At 44.7% G+C, this 11,320-nt stretch overlaps 1 protein-coding gene across 1 annotated transcript; it reads right to left on the bottom strand.

Moving 5' to 3' along the window:
• Positions 1-4,182: 4,182 nt before the first annotated feature.
• MYOZ1 (myozenin 1) lies at positions 4,183-10,876 on the bottom strand. The gene is made up of 6 exons (XM_041749742.1): positions 10,769-10,876; positions 9,557-9,647; positions 8,423-8,601; positions 6,583-6,826; positions 6,043-6,208; positions 4,183-4,693 (listed from the first exon to the last, which is right to left on the bottom strand). Exons 2-6 carry the CDS (start codon positions 9,627-9,629, stop codon positions 4,462-4,464), a joined length of 894 nt encoding a protein of 297 aa, XP_041605676.1. The 5' UTR covers positions 9,630-9,647; positions 10,769-10,876; the 3' UTR covers positions 4,183-4,461.
• Between the last annotated feature and the right edge of the window lie 444 nt (positions 10,877-11,320).

The following is an 11,320-nucleotide window of genomic DNA, read 5'->3' as shown; positions in this document are numbered from 1 at the left end:
AAAAATATTTTATTTATTTATTCAGAGAGAGAGGCAGAGACACAGGCAGCAGAAGAAGCCGGCTCCATGCAGGGAGCCAGACGTGGGACTCAATCCCGGGTCTCCAGGATCACACCCCACGCTGCAAGCGGCGCTAAACCGCTGCACCACCGGGGCTGCCCACTGGATATTATAAGCAACTGATGAATCACTAAATTCTGCCTCTGAAACTAATAATACAATGTATGTTAATTAAATTGAATTTAAATTTTTTTTTCATGACTGCAGAATTTAGATCCAATGAATTTAAATTTAAAAAATTTTTAAAGGAAAAAAAGAACCACCATTGCAACCTCTGATAATAATTTGACTTACAAGTAGAATTCTCTACTGAGAAAGTAATTTTACAACCAACCTCAGCTCCCGGTAAATTAATAAGCTTGTGACATGATTTTTTGTTATATTTAGGATTTCAGACACCCTAGCATGGAAAAATTAAGTTTCTAGGCTCCCAGAGCTGTTAACTAGCAAACCTTGGACTTTTTTTTTTACCCCAACTTTAAGAGTAGGCTTTTAACAATTATTTTATGATTGACTCTGAAATCTCTATGTCACAAGAAAGTTGTTATGTGTCTTTGTATAGCTGATGCCTGACATAATACCTGGTATCAGTAGGCACTCAAAAAACATTTATTGAAGGAATATAGTCCTCGGGGTGGGCGCAAAGTGGGGGAGCATATAGTTCCTTAACTTTTGGGGGAGGTACAGACTTTTAAACGTGAAAATCTGATGAAAACTATGAACCCTTATACAGATCATGTCAGTGCCCTGCCTGTATTTCCTCATCCCACTGCAGAACTTACTACAGCTTTGGTAGACAGTACAAGTCCATAGCTTCCTACCTCAAACACCTGAGTATTTATTTGCCTGGAAGAGCCAGCAAAGTTAACATTCCCAGTAGCAATCTGCAACCGATGCAAGATGGGATTCGGTGGCAAAATAGTACAGTTCTTCATCCCCTCAGTGGGGCAATTCTGGGGTCTGTTTTATTGTAGTGTTTCTTAAAATTTACTAACACATACGAATTGCCTGGAGATATCAAAGACACAGATTCTTTCTTGAGTTGGCATTTTAACCAATCTCACAGGAAATAATAAAGCTGCCAGTCTACAGACCACACTTTGAATAGCATTTTTCTCAGATTGTACCAAATGGGATTCAACTCCAATTGCCCAAATTACTTTACTAGCTTTCTTCTCACTCCTTTACACTGTTTGGATTTCTGGGATCACCATCTAACCTTCTAGAATTATATACACCCAAATCTTTGCCTCAAGGTCTATTTGGGGGGAAATCCAACCTATGGCAACACTCACCTTAGAAAAATACACACAGAAAAATCTTTAGAAAAAGAGGGGGGACTGTTACTCAGCCATCAAAAAGAATGAAATCTTGCCATTTGCAACAACATGGATGGAACTAGAGGGTATTATGTGAAGTAAAATAAATTGGAAAAAGACAAATATATGATTTCACTCATTTGGAATTTAGGAAACAAAACACATGAACATGAAGGAAAAGAAAAAATAACAAAACAGGGATGCCTGAGTGGCTCAGAGTTTGAGCATCTGCCTTCACCTCAGGGCTGATCCTGGGGTCCCAGGATTGAGTCCCACATCAGGCTCCCCGCATGGAGCCTACTTCTGCCTGTGTCTCTGCCTCTCTCTGTGTGTCTCTCATGAATAAATAAATAAAATCTTTTTTTTTAATAACATAAAAACAGAAAGGGAGGCAAACCACAAGAGACCCTTAACTATAGGGAACAAACAAATAGGTGGGGGGATGGGGTAATTGGGTGATGGGCATTAAGGAGGGCACTTGAAGGGCAGCCCCGGTGGCACAGCGGTTTAGCGACGCCTGCAGCCCAGGGCGTGATCCTGGAGACCCTGGATAGAGTCCCACATCAGGCTCTCTGCATGGAACCTGCTTCTCCCTCTACCTGTGTCTCTGCCTCTCTCTCTCTCTCTCTCTCTCTCTCTCTCTCTCGCTAGCTCTCTGCATCTCTATGAATAGATAAATAAAATCTTTAAAAAAATAAAAAAGGAGGGCACGTGAAGTAATGAGCCCTGAGTGTTACAAATGCAACTGATGAATCACTAAATTCTACCCCTGAAACTAAAAATACACTGTATATTAACTAAATTGAATTTCAAAATAGTAATAAATTAATCTTTCAATTTAAAATTTGCGTGTGGGGCAGCCTGGGTGGCTCAGCGGTTTAGTGCCGCCTTCAGCCCAGGGCGTGATCCTGGAGACTGGGGATCTCTGCCTCTCTGCCTCTCTCTCTGTGTCTCTGTCATGAATAAATTAAAAAATCTAAAAAAAATAAAAATAAAAAATAAAATTTGCATGTGCAGGGCGTCTGGGTGGCTCAGTCAGTTAAGCATCTGACTTTTAGTTTCAGCTCAGGTTATGATCTCAGGGTTGTGAAAGTGAGTCACACATTGAGCTCTGCACTCAGTAGAGAATCTGCTTGAGAGTTTTTCTCTCCCTCTCCCTTTGTCCTTCCCCTCACTCACACTCTCTCTCTCAAATAAATCTTTAAAAAAATAAAATTTGTGTGCACTACATTAAAATGTATATAGTATAAGCATTGTAACATTTAGCACAACTACTTTTTGCAAATAATAAACAGTAACTTAAAAGTAACTTAAAAAAAGAGGTGGCACCTGGCTGGCCCAGTCAGTAGAGTATATGATTATTATTATTTTTTGAATGACTTTTAAGATTTTTAAAATTCATTTATTCATGAAAGACAGAGAGAGAGAGAGGGGCAGAGACACAGGCAGAGGGAGAAGCAGGCTCCATGCAGGGAGCCCGACGTGGGACTTGATCCTGGGACTCCAGGATCATGCCCTGGGCCAAAGGCAGGCGCTAAACCGCTGAGCCACCCAGGGATCCTGAGTGTATGATTCTTGATCTTAGGATTGTGAGTTCAAGCCCCACTTCGGTTGTGGAGATTACTTAAATATAAAATCTTTTTAAAAAAATACAGAAATAGAGTTTTGTGTACAAGTTTAGAGGAAGTATGAATCCCTGAAATGTGTTCAGGTTGTAAAGGAAAATGATCATGGTAAATGTCATGTGGCCCAAGGTCCGTGAAAATTGAATCCATCTATGCAAAGTCTAGCAACTTAGTAAAATCGTTAATGGCCCCTGGAGTTGGCTGAATTCAGCCAGCACTCCTCAGAAGTTATTGTCCCAGATCCTATTAAACCATCTCTTTATTCTTCCTGGTCTGCATCACTCTCATTTTGTGGAACACAGGTAAGTCTGGGACTCTAAAGAAACCACATGCTTGAAATAAAAATAAATAAAAATGAAAATAGGGGATCCCTGGGTGGCGCAGCGGTTTGGCGCCTGCCTTTGGCCCAGGGTGCGATCCTGGAGACCCGGGATCGAATCCCACGTCGGGCTCCCGGTGCATGGAGCCTGCTTCTCCCTCTGCCTGTGCCTCTGCCTCTCTGTGCCTCTTATGAATAAATAAATAAAATCTTTTTAAAAAATAGGATTGTTGCTCATCCCTAATGGATTGTCATGGTTTTTCCCCCAATTATAGTGCTTTCTGAACACCACTGAAGTGCCCTTGTGACCCCTAGATCTTTTCTTGATGTGTTCACACAGAACTAGGCATACTGTATGCCTGGTTTTTCCCACTTTCTTCTGGATTCTAACATGGCTCTCTACTGTATGTCATCCTTTCAGGAATCTATAAACTGTGACCCACATATTCCTCAGGCTATTCTACTGTCATCTGAGACTTTATGGCATGCTCTAGTTCTGTGATAATTGGGTAATCCCGACCATCCCAATCTCTAGTCAGCTACACAAAGAGAGCTAACACTAGCGTCACCAACATCTACTTCCTAACCACAGCACACAATAGCTTCTTAGCTTTGCCCACATATGGGCCAACACATGTGTTTGTGCACGATTGTCTTTACTCTTGAATAATTATGTCTTTGTATATACCTATGAATATGGTCTCGTGGGTGTGGATGTGGGTGTGGGTGTATAAGCAACCAGAGCTCAGGTCTGGTCTTGAAGTCTGAATAATGAATGCTTAGTACTTGACTTTAATTAGTCTCTGTGCATTGTTAGCCTCAATTTTCATCTGCCCTTAAATATCAGAGGAAGAATGAGTTCATTTCCTTGAAGTTTATTGACTGTTACCGGTGGCAGAGCAAATTCCATAAAAGAGCAGGTTCCATACAGAGCAAGTGGAAGGGGAGCTCTGAGCTGGTGAGGAAGGATGCTTGGAGTGGGGACTTGGAGTGAAGACTGGAAAGATAGATATTTCCCTCCTTTTTCCCTCCATTCCCACCAGGATACTGGATTTACAGTAGGGACATCCTGCTTAGCATTCCCTTTCAAATTGAACATGAGAAGAGAAAATTGATACAAAGTAGAGGAGGAAACACCTCACAGCTCCTCTGTTTCTCCATCCAAGGGGATGCCAATATCCACATTGTAATCTACTGGTTCCCCAGAGCTCAGCCAAGGAATAGGGGTTCGATTGAAAGAAGGCCTGTTGGAGAGGCTCTGGTTGTAGAGGACCAAGGGTTCACTCAGTAGGGGCCCCAGGTCAAACTTGGGCATCTGGAAGGTCATGCGTTTGGAGGCCTTCTCATATCCACCATAAGGCATTGCCGTCCTGAAAAGGGGACACATTATTTAATTAAAAACCTGGATAAAAGGAACAGCTTTATCAGTAAGATGTTACCCTGTTTTGAGAATGGGGAAGTTTGTAAATTTTAGTTTAAGATTGCTTCTGCCCAGTGCCTGGGTGGCTCAGTCCGCTAAGTGGCTGACTCCGGCTCAGGTCATGATCTCAGGGTCCTGGGATTGAACCCTGTGTTTGGCTCTATACTAAGTGGGGAGTCTGCTTCTCCCCTTGCCTCTCCCTCCACCCCTCCCCCAGTTCATGCACTCTCTCTCTCTCTCTCTAACGGATAAATAAAATCTTAAAAAAAAAAAAAAAAGATTGCTTCTGTACTCCTTATTCTTCTTCTCCTTTAGTACTCCATTCCTGGTTTGCTTGTTTCCCCAGAGCTAATAATGAGAAAAGAGGTGTAGTGGGTACTGGATAGAGAGCTTCATGGAGGGTTGTGACTCAGACACTACAGAACCAAGGGTCGTCTGAGACCACCTTAAATTACAATGTAAAGATACCCCCCCCACACACACACACACAACTCCTACCCCACTTCCAGTGGATAGCCATGGCCTAGTGAGAAGAATTAGCATTGCCTGGAAAATTCAGGATTCTTAGGATCAAATGCAAAATGCTTCTCTAGTGTTTCCTCATTCTGCTTTCACATAGATCTCCTATCCACAGTCTAGAGAAGCCAAATTCCAAAAGAATAGATACTTAAGCTTTACTAGAGTATAAAAAAATTAAACAGTAATGGAATCCTACAAAAACAATAATGGAATCCTAACCTTCAAAGAAAGGAACCTCCACTGTACTTTAAATATGTAATACACTATTCCCCCCCCCTTTTTTTTAAGATTTCTTATTTATTCATTTGAGAGAAACAGAGTGAAAGCACAAACAGTGGGGAAGTGCAGAGGGAGAGGGAAAAGCAGACTCCCCACTAGCACAGGGAACCCAACATGGAGCTCTATCCCAGGACCCTGGGACCATGACCTGAGCAGAGGGCAGACCTTTAACTTACTGAACCACCCAGGTGCCCCTATATTATTCCCATTTTACAGCAAGGCAACCAAGGCTCAGAAGTAGGGTGACTTTCCCTTGCTCAGAACAACTAGTAAGTGGCAGAGTGAACTAAAATCTTGCCTCCCAGCAAACATTTCCTTTATCAGACTGCACTGTTCCTCTGGACTCAAGTGAAAAAAGCAAAGACCTCCAGTTAGGGCTCCCATGTTCCTTCCCTCCCTCCTCAGCTTCCTTCTGGAACATAAGAACTAAAGTCTCCATCCCAACTGAGGACACTTTGCCACATACTGGAATGCATCTGGTTCCTCCTTCATAACCCCTACCTGTTAAAGGACTTATATTGGGGAAGTTCAGGTTTGGCCCCATAGGCCAGTAAGTCGATGCCAAGCTCCACTTTCTGCTGAGAGTCCACCCCCATGGCTCTCTCCCATGGGGAAATATAGGTCTTGAACACAGTGATATGTTTTCCTTCTCCACCCGTCTGGTCTCCTGGCAGCCACAGGAGAGAAAATTAAGTCAATAATAATGGTTTGTAGCCAGTGGAAGTTAGTCTTACAGCCCTCCACTAGGGAAGTTGTTGAGGCTCGAGACCAAAGATATAACATCCTGGTAACTGTGCTAGTTTTGTGGAAAAATGACAGCCTGGGGTCAGATCTGTGACTGAAACTGAAAAGCCAGAAAGGTGACTGAAAGATAAGGCTTCCAGGTGAAACAGACACAACTCAGTTTTCTCCTGGGCCCAGAGAATCCATCTAGGTATCTCCACAGGCCTCCCTTGTTCCCTAAACCCAGTCCAGGCCTCATTCCTGGGAATATCTCTGCTCTAGGGACCAGACACATTACTCTTGGGTAAGGATACTTGCCTGTTCCTGTCTCGCCAACCCCTGCTGTTCCAGCACCTCCTCCTCTGCCAGTCTGGCCCCCAGGACCACCTGTACCCCCAGATCCAGACCCAGAGCCCTGATGGTGATGCTGGTCAGAGCCATGATGTGTGGCAGAGCCACTTCCCCCTGCCTGGCCTCCACTGCTGCCTTTGCTGTAGGAGAATCCCTGACCAGCTGTGCCCAGCTGTCCCCCAACAGTGGGAAGGAACTTCTGGAAGTGATCCTGAAAAGAAAGGACAAAGTGAAGGGAAGATTAGGCAATGGGTATGGGGAATATACAAAGATGCAGGTGTGCATAGCAAGGAGGAGACAGTCAGAGACAGTGGCTAACCAGAAGACACTGAATCCTCAGAGATTCCACCTCCAATAGGTGGAAGGAATGAGGATAGCCTGGCTGAGAGGAATTAAACCTTCCTTAAGGGAGAGGACGCCCCCTGGCTCAGATTTCCTACAATTACACCTTATGATGGACAACTGATTCTCTACACTTTCCTCTCCTAACCTTACCAAGACAGAGGACCAAGATTTCTGCTCAGCTAAAATGTAAAAGGGTAAGGTGGCTTCCTTTGAAGAGCTAGAGAGACCTCTGCCCTCTCCCCTTCTTTAATCCTGTCTAACAAACATAACTCTTCTTTCTCTTTTTCTTCCTTTCCCTTTCTCCTCTTGGTGTCCATGGAACCAGGACTTCCTGACCAAGAAACTGTAGCAGGCAGGGGGAAGGGTGATCAAAAGGGCAACCCTGGATTCAGCCCCAAAGCCTAAAAATAACCCCACCAACTCCTTCAGGAGGCTCTCCTAGCCACCCCACCATGTACACCCCTCTGTTCCAACCAGTGTAATCAGACCCAGCCAGGGAGGAGAGCTTTTGGCTTCCTAAAGTTAGATATGACCAGCTCAGCACTTTTGCTCTGCTTCTCACTTAAGGGCCAATGACAGACACTCCTGCCTCTGGCCCCATGTAGGCATCTATTTCCACTTTCCCCTGGCTGCCCAGTAAAGGTGGAGGGGGAAGAAAGGTAATGGAGAAGATCCCCTCCTTCTCAGCTATAACATCTTGTGCCTGGCACCCTTCCAATCCCTACTTCTCTTGGGAAAAGAATCCTCACTAGGGGACATTAGCGGATAGTTTCATGGAGTCCTTAGACAGATTCTTCAGATAAAAGAATGGCTCAAGGAGATGGTTATAAAAAGTCACTTAACTCTTTCTAGGGTTGCCAGATTTATCAAATAAAATCAGAGGACACCAGTTAAATTTGAATCTCAGATATACAACAAATACTTTTTTACTATAATTACACTCCAAATATTGCATGGGACATATTTATATGTAAGAGAGTATTCATCGCATATTTAAAATGAAAATTTAACTGTATCCTGTATTTTTAAAATTGAATTGAATTGAATTGAATTTTTATGTCCCAAATATTTCACGGGACGTACTTTACTAAAAAATTATTTGTGTATATCTCAACTTTAAAATACAAGACTTGGTGTTCTGTGTCTTATCTGGCAAGTCTATCTTTAACACTTATCCATACTGGGAAGGGACTTTCTCCCTGAGGGTGTACCCGCCCGCTTGCTGGCCCTAAGAATTTCAGACCTGGGCTGACTCCCTCTGGAGCTGTTGGGGGTTTACTAAATCTTAATAAGCTTATATATATGCAGGGAGGGGAGGTTGGTGATATTTTGGAGATTCAGGGTCTACCAAGAAGCTGCCAGAAGAGGCAGTAGGCTATGAGAGTTGTAAAGTTCTTTTTTTTTTTTATTTTTTTTTTTTTTATTTTTAATTTTTTTGAGAGTTGTAAAGTTCTGAACTCACCATTGAGCTGTCGGAGAAGACATCAGGGTGGTTTTCATAAATAAATTTCTCTACCCGCATCTGCCGCAGTTTGAACATCTTGGAGCCCCTATTAGTGAGCAGTGACAGCTCTTCCAACATCACATCCCTTGGGACACTGATCTTCTTGCCCAAGTTCAGGCCTGAGCTCTCCCGTCCACCTTCCAGGGAGGTGGGGAGGAAGAAACAAGGAGAGTAAAGTAGGATTTTCTAGGCTCACAATACAGATGCCATCCACAACTATGTGTGTGACTCCTGCAGGATCACAGAGGGAAGCACAGACTGTCTGTGATATCTGATCAATTGTACCTTGTTTGTGAGAAATTTTTATTTCCTGGGTTTGGAGTTGAAGATAATGTGTGGGAACTGGGGTGCAGAGCAGAAGCAGTGGGGATACTAGAATGGAGAGGGTGAATGAGGTAGAAGGGGCAGAGGCATGGAGTGTGGGGCAAAAGGACTGAGGGAACATCATAGATGGAACCATCGGGGGAAACTATAGTGCGGGAGCAAGCCCAATGGCCAACACTGTGTGGAGTTGACCACATCTAAATACAATTTGTCTTAACTCCTTTCCCTTCTCTTCCCCTCAAAGAACTCTGGCTGTAGACTGCCTCTGGGTGTTGGGAGAGCTCTTCACGTGCTTGTACTTCTACCACCCAGATGAAAACAAATGCCTGAGTATTTTTCCATCTTAAGTGCTCACACAGGCTCCCTAACTCTGGGGTAAAAAGTAAGGAAGTTAACCATTTATTGAGACTTCGCTGTGTACCAGTCGCCATCATATATATTCTCTTCCTCAAACATACCTCACTGACCTGTGAGTCTTGTTGTCCTGGACCTGCACTAGTGATATGTCAAGGATACTGTTGTCTCAGATTACAAGGTGAAAAGGGTGGAAGGGTGAGTGGTCAAGTGTTGAATCCTTTCTCTTTCTCCCTGCCCCCACCCCTAGAATTTCTCTGGTCTCTTCACATCTCTTCACCTTAAGACATATGTAATTTTATGATTTTTCTGGGACTCTTGGGCCTAAGATGCTCTTTTTTTTTTTCTTTTTTCTTTTTTCTAAGATGCTCTTAACAGGAAGTCCCACATTAGGTAGGTGCAAACATGCCATACCTCCAGTGAGTTCCATGATTAGCTTGCTGGATTTCCTCTTCTTGTTGGGGGCTGGGGTTCCTGAGAGCGGCATTGTGGAGGCAGATTCAGCCTGGATAGGGTGGGAAGGGGGATATCTACAATAAGGCAATACTTCTTAACCTGGGGTTAAGGGTTTCAGGTTAAGGCCTATTCCCCAAAAGTGAAAACCCATTGCTTTAGGGCTTCTCCTTTCTTGGAAGCAGGGCAGAAAGTACAGATGCACCCTCTGCTCCTACCTTCTACCAACCTCTTTCCTGCTGTTTAAATAGAGCTCATACAAGGATTAGGAACATAGTATGTGTTGGGAGCAATAGGTAAAAAAAACAACACACACACAGGGCACTGCACCCAGGTTTCATTGGCTTGGCATGACTTTAAGTTTTTATTTTCGTGGGGCTCTCAGATCAGGGGTGTCATTCCAAACTCTGGTCTTTCTTCAGTCTTCCTCAAACCCCCTCCCAGGGGTGGGGAATGTTCTGCCAGAGTTGAGGAGATTCAGCCAAAAACATTCTCCATAGGAAGGAGAGGTCATTGCTCCCCTATTGGGCCAGTTGGAGTGTGGCCTGGGAGGTCCCAGCAGTGTTCCTTGCTCCTTTTTAGTCACTCCTGCCCCAGACCCCAGAACTAGAGTGGAGTGGAGGGCCAGGGGCATTTGAACCCTGGTGCGTGTCAATTCAGCAATATTATAGCAGTGTGGAATTGACGGGGGACAGGAATGTAATAATAGAATCTGGCAGTGGAGGGGGACAAGCTGGGAAAAGCTGCAGACTCCAGCTCCTCCTTGACAGAAGTTGGCACTCAGCAAAACACTGTCTTCTACTGAGCCCCGTTTCATAACACGTCTGCAGTTCCACTAACTTAATGGGGCATGATGAGGCCAGACTCCAGGAACTGCTAAATGGGCATTCACTACACCTCTCTCAGCTCTAACTAGATTACTTTTTCCCCCATCCAGCCTCTCAGACCCCCTTCTTATGATCCCAGTGCTTCCTCCAACATGTCCATTCCCCCCACCCTCCTGGGCCCCTCTCCTTTCAACTCTGTGGCTCCCCCAAACTAGACAGCTGGGGACAAAGCATAGACAGGGGAGGGAGACAACTCTCCCAGGATCGAGGGTCACAATTGCAGACACAGATACAGCAGTCAACAGAGTAGGCTCCAGACCCTCTGGCCATAGAGCTGGAAACTTACCAGCTGCTCAGGCGGTGGTCAGCACTCCCTGGGGTCCAGCAGCTTTGGAGGACTGAGCTGCTGTGACCGGAGAACTCGAGCTGGGCAGGCGTGGGGGCAGCACTGGCAGTGGGGGAGGGAGGGCAGTTATTAATAGAGATGATGAGTACAAGCAGCTCAAATGGCACTGGGGGTACTGAGACCCTGGAACCAAGATCCCGCCCTCCTTGCCCAGAGGCTCAGGAAGGAGACAAATGGCCTTTGGGATTCTCCCACTAAGCTATCTGAGCCAGGGATCAGTGTGCCCAGGGATTCCCCTTTCTTGGCATCTAGAGTCTGAGATCCACAGAAGCCATTCAGGGAGAAATTGAAAACTGAAAGGGAAAGAGGAAGCAAGCAGAAAGTGATGGATAAGAATTCAGAGTGGGAAAGCAAGAACTTGGAGAACATGTCTGGAGAGCCACTCAAAACCAATCCAGGCTGGAGCTGGAGGGACATGAGTGCATCTTGGGGGTGAGAGGCCATAAGGTGCTATGTTTGGGGAAAGGAAGTCTGTTCATAATGGGGCTGCTC

The sequence above is a fragment of the Vulpes lagopus genome, chromosome 3 (assembly GCF_018345385.1).
Source record: "Vulpes lagopus strain Blue_001 chromosome 3, ASM1834538v1, whole genome shotgun sequence".
Taxonomy (NCBI): Eukaryota; Metazoa; Chordata; class Mammalia; order Carnivora; family Canidae; genus Vulpes; species Vulpes lagopus.
This window is presented reverse-complemented; position numbering and strand designations above follow the sequence as displayed.

Coding starts and splice junctions, on each gene's coding strand:
- MYOZ1 (XM_041749742.1), bottom strand. CDS start 9,629: ATGCCGCTCTCAGGAACCCCAGCCCCCAACAAGAAGAGGAAATCCAGC. Junction 6,827..8,422: donor TCTTCTCCGACAGCTCAATG/GTGAGTTCAGAA, acceptor CTTTCTTTTCAG/GATCACTTCCAGAAGTTCCT. Junction 6,209..6,582: donor GGTTGGCGAGACAGGAACAG/GCAAGTATCCTT, acceptor TGTGGCTGCCAG/GAGACCAGACGGGTGGAGAA.